The sequence below is a fragment of the Lytechinus pictus genome, chromosome 3 (genome assembly GCF_037042905.1).
Source record: "Lytechinus pictus isolate F3 Inbred chromosome 3, Lp3.0, whole genome shotgun sequence".
Taxonomy (NCBI): Eukaryota; Metazoa; Echinodermata; class Echinoidea; order Temnopleuroida; family Toxopneustidae; genus Lytechinus; species Lytechinus pictus.
This window is the reverse complement of record NC_087247.1, coordinates 73,892,367-73,905,456: the sequence shown is the minus strand read 5'-3', so window position 1 is coordinate 73,905,456 and position 13,090 is coordinate 73,892,367. Positions and strand designations below refer to the sequence as shown.

At 35.0% G+C, this 13,090-nt stretch overlaps 1 protein-coding gene across 1 annotated transcript in view; it reads left to right on the top strand.

The window, feature by feature from the left end:
• Positions 1-13,090, top strand: part of LOC129256715 (dynein axonemal heavy chain 12-like) — a 67,821-nt gene that overhangs the window by 14,609 nt on the left and 40,122 nt on the right. Inside the window, exons 10-23 of the mRNA XM_054894878.2 lie at positions 2,595-2,716; positions 3,242-3,509; positions 4,915-5,100; positions 5,336-5,536; positions 6,048-6,242; positions 6,478-6,599; positions 7,544-7,706; positions 8,328-8,447; positions 9,015-9,291; positions 9,571-9,700; positions 10,011-10,446; positions 11,597-11,842; positions 12,106-12,335; positions 12,860-13,043. Coding sequence (XP_054750853.1) covers positions 2,595-2,716; positions 3,242-3,509; positions 4,915-5,100; positions 5,336-5,536; positions 6,048-6,242; positions 6,478-6,599; positions 7,544-7,706; positions 8,328-8,447; positions 9,015-9,291; positions 9,571-9,700; positions 10,011-10,446; positions 11,597-11,842; positions 12,106-12,335; positions 12,860-13,043 — 2,880 coding nt within the window. The remainder of the gene's footprint in view (positions 1-2,594; positions 2,717-3,241; positions 3,510-4,914; positions 5,101-5,335; positions 5,537-6,047; positions 6,243-6,477; positions 6,600-7,543; positions 7,707-8,327; positions 8,448-9,014; positions 9,292-9,570; positions 9,701-10,010; positions 10,447-11,596; positions 11,843-12,105; positions 12,336-12,859; positions 13,044-13,090) is intronic.

The following is a 13,090-nucleotide window of genomic DNA, read 5'->3' as shown; positions in this document are numbered from 1 at the left end:
AGCTGTCTCGGGCACAGTTTATCTTCCCTTCTCTGTGCCCCAGGGGTCGGTCCTTGGGCCACAACTCTTCAACATCTACACTCTTCCCCTTCATGATATCATCAAAAGGCATAATCTCAATTATAGTAGAGCGGATTAGCTCCAAAAATCACAACAATTGTGCAAATTTTGACTAAAGCATAAAACTTTTACAAGTATTAGTATATGCCATAAGATTTATTTTAAAGATGGGAGGTAAATTTATAAATGCCATTGTCGGCCATTGCCATGGCAACGGATTAATTTCTCCAAAACAACATACATTCCCATATAAATGGTAAATAAACATGATATAGATGACCAAAATGATAATTTTTCAGGCTCCCAATTGAATACATATGAAATTTAGAAATATTCAAGATCATCAAGATAGTTCCAATTGGTCCGTTGCCATGGCAACGGCTTGTTTTTCCCAGAAAAATAAAAATTTTGATTAAAAAAAGTTGTAGAATATGATATATCTTTAATTTCCCCTAATTCTACAGTGCTTAACAAAGATATTTTGGTTGCTAAATGTGTAAATTACATCTCAAGCCATCGCCATGGCAACCAAATAACATCTAATTTACAAAAATAACATGTTTGACAAGACAATGGACAGGTGGAAAATACAATTGGAATTGACTTAATCTGTATGCTTAAGTTTTGACCCCCTCATTTGAACAAAAAATACAAAATTGTTCTGCAGGAGTTCTTTATAAAGATAAAATATTATGTTGCTTTGGAAATGCTTGAATTGAATTTAAAAAGGAACAATTTTACAAAGGGCCCGTTGCCATGGCAACAGCTTATTTCCCTCTAGAAAGGTAAAAATATTGATAAAAATGTAGAATACATGTACGGTATGATCATCATTCCATTTTCCCTAATTTCAAGGTACTAATCGAGATATGTTTGTGACTAAATTTATAAATATAACATCTTAAGCCATTGCCATGGCAACCAAATAACATCTAATTTTTAAAAAAAGTGGATGATAAGGTTAAAAACAGGTGAAAGATACAATGAATATTAACTTAATGTGCATTCGTAAGGTCTGACCTACTCAACTAATTTAGGGGAAAATAATACAGTCAGTGTTCTGCATGAACTAATTAAAATAATAAACATTGATGTTGCCTTGGTAATACTTGAATTCAACGATAAATATCAATGTTCCAAATGGCCTGTTGCCATAGCAACGGATCATTTACCCAAGAACAGTAGAAGTTTTGATTTTTAAAAAGGACTGTATAATCTGATTTTTCTTTCATTTCCCTCAACTTTAGGGTAACAATAGATATGTTTGCTGTTAACATGCAAATAACATATAAATCCATTGTCATGGCAACCAAGTAACATCTAATTTGAAAAAAAAATATAACATGGTTGACATGATAATGGACAGGTGGAAAATGCAATTTATAACAATTAACTCAAGGTTTGACCCAGTCATTTAATTTTGAACAAAGATTACAAGGCTCCAACTTGTTCAGAATGCCGCTGCACGTCTAGTTACCTATACGCGGAGGTCTTCCCATATCACACCAGTCCTTAAGTCCCTTCATTGGCTTCCTGTTCAACATCGTATCACCTATAAAATTCTTCTGATAGCATATCGTGCGCTGACCTTCTCTTCACCAGAATACATCTCATCTCTTCTTGATTTTCGCAAACCTGGTCGCTCTGGTCTTCGCTCTTCTAAGACTTCTACTCTCGATCTTTATATTCCAAAAACCAGACGGTCATGGGGAGCTCATGCATTTGCATCAGCTGCTCCCCGTCTATGGAACAATCTTCATATTTATTTGCAGGAGAAAATCCACCTCAATGCATATCATGTAATTGTACACTTACAGTTAAACACATCCTCATTGAATGTGCTGATTTTGCACATATTCGTACTAACTTTTACGATGTTCCTGACCTTAAGACATTATTTAGAGATATTTCACGATTATGTATTGTAAATTTCCTAAAGGAGATCAATCTTTTTATTAGATTTTAGGTGGGAAACTGTTCGAATCCCAATCACAACAGGTATACCCTTGGGCGAGGTATTTTATTCCAATTGTCTAGTCTTTCGGAGGAGACTCTAAGCCGTCGGTCCCGTGTAAAGGAGAGTCACACCATTTGCACGTTAAAAAACCTACTCCTCTTTTCGTAAAGAGTAGGGAAGTTATCCCGGGGAAGTAGTTAACGTATTAATTTATTACTGATAATTACTAATTTATAATCCTGTTCCTTTGTAAAGTTGCATTAGGGTAATTTGTACTGTATTATAGTAACCTTTCCAGATTAACTGTCCGACACTTATATGACACGCATGTGTTGATAGTGTCGTTAATTTTTTATCAATCAATCAATCAATCCTACTAAACTAAAAGACTGTAGATCAGTAGAACATTTCAAGGCCAGTTTGAAAACTTATCTAATGGCCAAATTGTAAGTTGTACCAGTAGTGAGTTAAGTTTATTGTAAGCGCCTTGAGCACCCCTAATAGAGTGGATATGTTTTGCGCATTATAAATGTCTTATTATTATTATTATTCATTATGTGCATTTTTCTTTTCCCAGGAGGAGAAACTGTTCAAGTGGGACGGGACCGATTATCCTGAAGTTGATCTGATAACCACTGCCATTGAACCATATCAGAGGCTTTTTAGTCTTGTTGTCAAGTGGCAGAGAGCGGAAAAGAAGTGAGTTTGTGCATATGCATGAGACTGTTCAATCTGGTACCATATTGAACTGCAAATTTAATGCACTAGCCCATTGTATATTTGTTAGATTTCGGTGCTCTGCGCAATACGCTCTCATACTACACTGGACTGGAAAATCACGCAAACTGAAATGCATGTTTTTAATACATTGTTAAACACTTAATATAGATAATCATTGTTATATGCATATTTTCACTTCTCTGTGCTTATGTTTCTGCAACTATAATTTGTTTAATACAATTTCCAATTATTCTGCAGTAATACCCATTTTAAAAGATAGAATGGTTTTGCTGCAATGGAATATTTGCAAAAGTTCTATAATTTTTTAAGTGGGTGTTGTATGGGTATCTTATTTTTCTAAAACCTATATGAAATATTTGATTCAAATGAAGATTTTGATTTTAATCAATGTGTAGTAAGTGTTAACTAAAGAGTAGGAAATAGAAGTATATCTTGATCTTTCTTCAAAACCAATCGATCTTAAATTCTGAAACTTTGCGTCAGATGGATGGATGGTGCTTTCCTAGAACTCAACTCGGAGTCCATTGAAGGAGAAGCCGATGAATACTGGAGAGACATCTACAAGATAACCAAAGGATTCGTCAATGCCAAGAAAAAAGAAGAGGCAGAGAAGGAGAAGAATGCACCACCAAAGAGAAAGAAAAGAGATGATGCACCAGCAGAGGAAGAAGCTAAACCAGCTGAAGAAGAGACGGGATGGGCAGCCATTAAGGTCTGCAATACAGTACAGGAACAGATCAAAGAATTTAAGGTGGGTTCATCATCCCGATCACATTCTGAAATATGGAATGCAAATTATATTGTTTTCATCTATTTCAGTTTTCAATTTTAAAACAGCTATTTCCATTTCATTCCCTTGGTTAAAAAAAACTCTGACCTGCTCTTAAGGTCAGGGTTGTTTGATTTAAATCATGTCGATTTAAATCATGATTTAAATCGCGATTTAAATCACTTGATTTTTTTCAAAAAAATCACTGATTTAAATCAACTTTTATGAAAAAAATTAGTTTTCTCTATTTTCTCTTCTTCTTAACAGATACTTTCAATGTAATCATTTTCATTTCTGTTCCACATGCTTTAGAGATACTTTAAAAGAATGATACACCCTCATGGAGTCTGATTTAACACCACTGTTTTATTTTCAAATTGTAAAACAAGCAAAACTGATGAAAACAACAAGTTTCTAACGAAGTAATGATAAATAACTCTCTGTACGTACACCAAACTGTTAAATCTTCAATAAAATAACATATAAAATCTACAAAGGTGCTCAAAGTCCACAACTTGGATACTTTTACAAAACAGCTGAACTTCTTGTATGTACCTCCTTCTTGTTACTATTAATACCCATTCTTTCAATTACTTAAGTTGAAGGCATATGTGTACATTTGATAAGAATTACATGTATATTTGCATGCTTGTGTATTTTCTTATCAATACCCATACATTCAATTACACAATTTCAAAGTACACATGTATACTTAATAAGTAAGAATTTAAAAATGGGAAAGTTGCTGGGCAAGTGTTGATAGTTCTAGGAAATATTCCTAGCTAAAATCCCCCATGTGATAATTCTAGGAAATATTCCCAGCTAGAATTCCCAAGGGCAGTATAGGAACCCTAACAGGCCTTTAATAATGTCAATTTTGGTGGAAATTCTCAAGTTCTTTGAGTACTTCATGCATTGGAGTAACACTTCGGATGTTTTGAACTGACTGATATAAAAATTTCAAGAGTTTAAATGTATACATAATACATAACATTACTTGGGCTTCCATAAAATGTCCCTCTCTATAATGCAAATAAATAAAAAAAAAATAAAAAAAATTACCTGTATATAAGTGGATTATTGTGTCAAATAGTACAATACACAATGTTCAAAAGACTACTTGACCACTATTATTGGTGTAAAACAGTTTAAATATAGTTTAAAACTTGTTAAGTGTGACCATTATTTTTCGTTGGAAAAAAATCAAAAAATCTTATTTAAATCATAAAAATCCGATTTAAATAAAAAAAATCCGATTTTTTTGATTTTTTTTAAAAAATAAAAAAAATCAACAACCCTGCTTAAGGTATTGCAAAATATTTTGAATAAATATTATAGCACACCTAATGATTACAAATAATATAAGAATAATAATTTTTTTTTTCAGGAATTTATTCCCACAATTGCTATCCTCTGCAACCCTGGTATTAGAACCCGTCACTGGTCAAAGATGTCTGATATTGCTGGTTTTGACCTAACCCCTGATTCTGGAAGTACTCTACGTAAGGTTCTTAAACTCAACTTGGGTACTTACATGGAGCAGTTTGAATCAATCAGTGCAGCAGCTACAAAGGTATAATGAATACAAGTATTGTATAAATAACATAAAGTATAACAATCTATACAATTTTCAAACAGTATATTTTGCTTTTTATTTTTGCTTCAATATGTGTATGCTATTAGGTAATTAAGACCCTTGAGAGATTGGGAATTCAAAGTTTTTTAATGTTTCATTTAAAAATAATATTCATCCTACCTTATACTGTAACCTTTTTAATTGATTTTCATGAATGATTGCTGTGTCACAGGAATACTCATTGGAGAAAGCCATGGGTCGTATGCTTGAGGATTGGGAATCTGTGTTTTTTGGCCTGACTGCATACAGAGATACAGGAGTCAAGATCCTAGCTTCTGTAGATGAAATCCAGACCATGCTGGATGATCAGATTGTAAAAACCCAGACAATGAGAGGTTCTCCTTTCATCAAGCCATTTGAAAAGGAAATAAAGGTAATTGAGACAGAAGACATAAATCTATTTTCCTTACCCTATTTTTTCCTCCTCAATACCATCATCATTATTTCAGTTAGCATATCCCTCCTACAAAGGGTTACTGACCCTCATGCCATGATGAAATACCCTCTTTCTTCTTCTTCCTTTGTTCAGCATTCCCCTTGTTCAGATCAACCTTACTGCTATTCTCCTTCACAATGTCTTTCCATCTAATCCTTGGTCTTCCATTTCCTTTTATACCATTCACTACCAGAATTGTTATTTACATTGTTTGATTTTCATGTAGATTACAGATCAGACAAACTTTCATATTTCAAGTCCAGAATTACTTCGGCCAATTCTTTGTAATTTGATTATGCCATATTTAAGAAAAAGAAAAGGGGAAGAAGCCATCTTTACAGTTGTGTTTTTCATCTTCCTGTTTGTGTGCTAACTACATTGATCCTGACTCCCTCAAGATGAAAAAATATGATCAAAATGTTTCTTATTTTATTTATATATTCATTAGGTTTGGGAGGAGAGACTACTACACATCCAGGAAACCATTGATGAATGGTTGAAGGTACAGGCTCAATGGCTCTACTTAGAACCCATCTTTAGTTCAGAAGATATCATGCAACAAATGCCTGAGGAAGGTAGACTCTTCCAGACGGTGGATCGTCACTGGAAGGAAATCATGAAACACACATCCAAGGACCCAAAGGTATCAGATATAACTATTAAACACAACCACTTCCTAATCCCACCCCCCCCCCCCCCCCAGGTATTTGAGTTTGAATTTCATCCTGGGACAAGTCGTGAATGCCTCTGGAAAAAATGTATATTTGTTAGACCGGAAACACACAGAGAAATAGCAATACAGTTTGAGGTAATCTGATACCTCATAGGCACTTGTATGATTCAAAGCAAACCTTATTTTTCGTTAAATCCTGTGTTAGGTGTTGGCTGCTACATCTCTGACAGGAATCTTAGAGAAGCTCCAGGATAGCAACAACTTACTGGATCGTATCCTTAAGGGGCTCAATGCCTATCTGGAGAAAAAGAGGCTCTTCTTCCCAAGGTAATATTTTATCAAATTCCCTTCTGAATTTCATTAAAAATCACTTTGGTGTGAGAAAATGTATAGTTACGTAAGATATTCTTAATTGCCATTAACTTCTTTAATTTCTTAATTTGTATAATTATTTTTCTCTTTTTTCTTTCATGGCACATTTGGTGCATTATAAATAATACCTTTTATTATTTTTGTCTCGCCTGCAAAGCAGAGTGAGACCATAGGCGCCGCTTTTCCGACGGCGGCCGCGGCGTCAAGATCAAATCTTAACCGAAGGTTAAGTTTTTGAAATGACAGCATAACTTAGAAAGTATATGGACCTAGTTCATGAAACTTGGCCATAAGGTTAATCAAGTATTACTGAACATCCTGCTTGAGTTTCACGTCACATGACCTAGGTCAAAGGTCATTTAAGGTCATTGAACTTTGGCCATTTGGGAGTATTTGTTGAATAACCATCATAACTCTGAAAGTGTATGGATCTTGTTCATAAAACTTGGACATAGGAGTAATCAAGCATTACTGAAAATCTCGTGCAAGTTTTAGGTCACATGACCAAAGTCAAAGGTCATTTAAGGTCAATGAACTTTGGCCATGTTGGAGGTAATTATTAAATTGCTGTTATAACTTTCAAAGTTTATGAAATGTGGACATTGGGGTAATCAAGTAACACTGACAAGTCTTAGGTCACATGATCAAGGTCAAATATCATTTAGGGTCAATGAACGTAGTATTTTATCATCATACGATTGGTGTTTTTGTGAATAATTATTTTAAAGTAGTTTTCAAAGTCAGCACTGCTGATATGTTGAATCACATGATGCAGGTGAGACTGCCAGAGGCGCTCCACTTGTTTATGATTATAATGATACCATGTATATTTCATTGAGCCCGTGATTTTTTCATTGTCTATGATGTTAAACTGTTATGTGTCTTTCTTCATATTTGAGATTCTTCTTCCTGTCAAATGACGAGATGTTGGAGATTCTGTCTGAGACAAAGGATCCACTGCGTGTCCAACCCCATCTCAAGAAGTGCTTTGAAGGCATTTCTAAGTTAGACTTTGATGCTGCACTGGACATTCATGCTATGTTTAGTAGTGAAGGGGAGAAGGTATGTCAGTGCTCTAAATGACATATACTTGAAGGAATAGCTTAAATGTTAAGAGTTAACGTATAATAGTGTTTGTTAGATAGGTCTGATCCATTCCCTAACCCTAAAAAGAAGGGGGTTGAGTTCACCCTCTCCATATGTTTTGTAATAAATTTGCAACATGAAAAGTTTGCTCTGCTTTGTTTTATTACTTTTTTCTTTCAAATCTCATATATTTTTTAAGACTTAATCTCCAACCCTTGGATATGGGTTCTGAAATTATGCAACATTATGTAATTGCATGTCAGACCAAAACTTGCTCAAAAACATTATTTTATGAACAGATCCAATGCAAATTGTGTTTATTGCCAACATTTATAACTATCGTCATTATTTTTACTGATTAAATCAATTAATTTCATGTTGTTCTCACAGGAGGAGATTGTTAGAACTTCAAGTTTTTTTAGTTGTCCCATTCAATTTGGATAAGAACCAACAGTTTTAATGATGTCCTGATTTTAACAAGTAACCTCTTAATAATGGTCCTTGATTTGTTATTTCACAATTTGTAAATTCAAATATTGTATTCTTGGTTATTGTGCCATGGTCACCCTAATCTGTTTTATTTGGTTATATTCCTAGGTCAAGCTAAGTGATGTGATCTCAACATCAGAAGCCAGAGGTGCTGTTGAGAAATGGCTATTACAGGTTCAAGATGTCATGCTCAGGAGTGTCAGGGATGTTGTTGAAAATGCTCATGGGGTAAGATTCAAGTTAATTGAACTGGGAAATTTCATTGTCTTTTAATGGCATTTTTCATAAACTACTTTCAATCATGGTGACTACGCCATAATAGTAAATGCTTTAGTAAAAGGACTCTGCAGCCACTCAAAATCAAGAGTCCTATGGTATATTTTCAACTGCAATTACTCCAGCATTCTTTTACTTATAATATTTCACCTCTGCATTTTTTTCTTATGACTATATCCTGTGCATACATTATTGTATTTGTTTATAAATTCTGTTATCACATCTCTATTATAAATGTGTCACATGGTTATTTACTTAGTTATGTCTCGTTATGATTATATTCATGTATTATAAATTTATTTTTGACTATGCAATGATTGCAGAAACTCCTGCAAATTTTCTTTGTGAAACAAGTCCTGGTGAGAATTTAAACCCAATGTTTTAGCACAGAGGTACCACATAGGAATATTTCTTGTAGTGCAGGAATGACTGCTGTGACTTATACCTGATTACATCTTATTGTAATGTTTTATCGAAGAATATTCTGATAATTATTCTTACTTTTCATGATATGTGTAGGCATATGCTGTGGAGCCAAGAGGGAATTGGGTTCAAGAATGGCCTGGTCAGGTGGTTATCTGCGTCTCTCAGATCTACTGGACAGAAGAAGTTCATGAAGCTATACGAGGTGGCCCTCAGGGTTTGAGGGAGTATCATGAGAAGCTGGAGTCTCAACTTCAAGATATTGTAGCTCTTGTACGTGGCAAGCTTTCCAAGCAAACCCGTACAACATTAGGAGCTCTGACTACCATTGAGGTGCATGCTAGGGATGTAGTGGAAGACATGGCAAATCAAGGTATGACCTAAAAACAGAGCTCTCTACCAGACCATGAAATTACCAAAAATAGAACTAAGACATTTCTCTCCACGATGGAAATTGTAGGTAATACTAGAGTAGTTACAGTACAAATTGAATACCATAGTTATATGTCAGTAATCCTCATTGCATTTCATAACAAGTTGCAATGCATCTCTAGTTTGTTTAAGGATAAGTATTATTTAGTGATATGCTCATCGCAATTATATCTGTTAACTTAACACATATGAAATAATGTATTACTATTGTCTTTTTTAGGTGTAAGTGAGGAGAGTGACTTTAACTGGTTAGCTCAGTTGAGATACTATTGGGAGGACAGTAATACTCTTGTTCGTATCACAAATGCTACTGTCAAGTATGCTAATGAGTATCTTGGAAACTCTGGAAGGTGAGTGACCATATCCTTTTTGTTCATTCGGCATTTAATGTATTGTTTAATATAACGATAGACAATAAATTTCATGAAAGAAGACTGAACTCTTGAAGTAGGACAGACACAATTGAGTAAGATACATTTCGATGTTGACAGATAGATATTAGATTTGTAAACAGAATTATTACTTTCTCTTTAATTGTTTGGCAGTCTTGAGAGATATTTGATAGCCCCTTTGCTTCCTCATTGATTGTCATTAGAAAGTTAGCATGTGCTGTTATATAATGTGAATTGCTTCTGAATGTGCTATTGTTCTTTCGTTTAGGTTGGTGATCACCCCTCTCACTGATCGCTGCTACCGTACCCTAGTCGGTGCTTTCCATCTTAACCTTGGTGGAGCTCCAGAAGGTCCAGCTGGTACTGGAAAGACTGAGACCACAAAGGATTTAGCCAAAGCCCTAGCTGTGCAGTGTGTGGTTTTCAACTGTTCTGATGGTCTGGATTACCTAGCCATGAGCAAGTTCTTCAAGGGGCTTGCTAGCTCAGGTGCCTGGGCATGTTTTGATGAGTTCAACCGTATAGAGCTTGAGGTGTTGTCGGTGGTAGCTCAACAGATCCTTTGCATACAAAGGGCTGTACAGACACATCAGGAGACATTCATCTTTGAAGGGACAGAACTGGTCCTCAAACCATCCTGCTTTGTAGCTATTACCATGAATCCAGGTTATGCTGGTCGATCTGAGCTTCCTGACAATCTTAAGGTGTGCTTGTTGACATGTTAAGATCTTTTTCACTTTTTATGCCCACGCAGACGAAGTCCAGAGGGGGCATTAAGCATTGCCCCTGTCCTTCTGTCCCTCTGCCCCCCCACTTGGTTATCGTGCAATAAGATAGATTACACCAAAATACAGGCTAAGTTCGAATCTGGAGTCCGCAGGTCAAAGGTCACAGCTCATTAAATATGCTAGTTGGTTTCCGCGCAATAACTCGACAAATATTTAATGGATTTAAAAAAAATTTGGTGTGTAGGTAGATGACACCAAAATACAGGCTAAGTCCAAATTCGGAGTCCGTAGGTCAAAAGGTCAAAGTTCACAGCTCATTAAATATGCGAGTTGGTTTCCGCGCAATAACTCGAAAAAATATTCAATGGATTAAAAAAAATTTTGGTGTGTAGGTAGATGAAACCAAAATACAGGCTAAGTTCGAATTCGTAGTCCGCAGAAGGTCACAGCTCATTAAATATGCGTGTTGGTTTCCGCGCAATAACTCGAAAAATATTTAATGGATTTTAAAAAAATTTGGAGTGTAGGTAAATAACACCAACATACAGGCTCAGTTCAAATTCGTATTCCACAGGTCAAAGATCAAAGCTCATTAAATATGCGAGTTGGTTTCCGCATGATAACTTATGAAATATTCAACAGATTAAAAAAAATGTGGGTATGTAGGTAGATGACACACAAATACAAGCTAAGTTCAAATTCGGAGTCCGCAGGTCAAAGGTCACAGTTCATTATATATGCGAGATGTTTCAAAGGTCTAAAAAATTTCATTATATTGTATATATGCATATTGGTTTCTGCACGATTTTAAGTTCAATCATATTGAATGAATTTCTGATCACATTAAGCAGGGGCATCTGTGTCCTTTGGACACATCAAATTTCTAGTCTTGTGATCAACACTATAACCATGAAAATGGATTGTCAAGACTGAACGTTCTTAAAAAATTTATTATTGAGATATCAAATGTTATTGATGGCAAAATTGTTACTTATATGAAATAAGGCATAGGTTTAAAATTAAGGAAAAAAATCTTAATCATTGTATTGTGTGGGAGTTGTTTTAAAAACTATTACTTTATGCAAGAAATTTTAACTTATCCCTTAAAATTTCATTGCATCCCCAGGTTCTTTTCCGTACTGTAGCCATGATGGTTCCAGATTATGCCATGATTGGAGAGATCATGCTCTATTCCTATGGCTTTGTGGATGCGAGGAACCTCTCAGTCAAGATTGTTACAACCTACCGTCTCTGCTCTGAACAGCTTTCTTCACAGTTCCATTATGATTATGGCATGCGTGCTGTCAAAGCTGTGTTGGCTGCTGCTGGCAATCTCAAACTCAAATTCCCAGATGAGAATGAAGATATTTTGGTAGGTGTTAAGAATGTGATAGTAGTTAGGCCTATATTGGTTATATTATGCCTTTTAATAACAACTTGATCCTGTTGCTTATTATTCTCTTGGAACCAGTTGCAATAATATAAAAACTATACTTCAGTTGCAGATAAACTATTTGGACTAATCTGCTGTGCTTTGGGGTAAAAATCAGTGGTAATTTTGTCATTGTGATAAGCCAAGACCATCATATCAGTCACCTATTAAACTACTTAAACTTTTCAATCATTTGTGAACAGCTCCTTCGATCCATCATGGATGTGAACCTGCCCAAGTTCTTGTCTCATGACATTCCATTGTTTGAAGGTATCATCTCAGATCTCTTCCCTGGTATCACATTACCTAAAGCTGATTATAAACTCTTCATGGAGGCAGTACATGAGATCTGTGAGAAACGTAACCTTCAACCAGTTGATAACTTCCTTGAGAAACTCATCCAGACATATGAGATGATGATAGTCAGGCATGGGTAAGTTGGCGGTATCAAAATACACTTGGTTTTAAACCCTTTTTCAATTTTTTGTTGACTCTGATAAAATAATAGAGGATGAAAAAATGAACTTTTGTTATTGATTATTGTGAATTAGACAAATTCTATGAAATAAGTAAAAATCAAATAAAAGTCCTTAATACTGTATTATTTGTCATTTAATAAATGAAAAATATATAGAATTTATGATATGTACTGAATACGGATATAACAGAATGCATGGTTATTTCTTTAAAGAAGGTAATGTAATGATGACATTGTGTCATTTTTTTTCCAATATGCTCAGAGTATAAGGCTTTAGGCTCAACTGTTATGTTACTATTATATAGTAACATGGTAATTATTTACGTCCGCATTTGAACGAATAAAGTAAGCATAATGCTTGAGGGACCAGTGTGCTTTATTGGAAGCCAGTCTCATCTTCATCCTCAGATTTTTTTAGAAGATTTTTATTATTGAGAATCCAATAATAGCATTTAATTTTTGTTTTGTTTTTGATCTAGTTTTATGCTTGTTGGGGAGCCTTTTGCCGGCAAGACCCAGGTGCTTCATGTCTTAGCTGATGTCCTGACTTTATTGAATGAGAGGGGTCTGAATGAAGAGGAGAAGGTCCTTTTCCGAACAGTTAACCCTAAGGCTGTCACCATGGGTCAACTCTTTGGTCAGTTTGATCCAGTTTCTCATGAGGTCAGTATCTGACTATCACAGTGTGGTTTTCAATAGGGATGAGAATC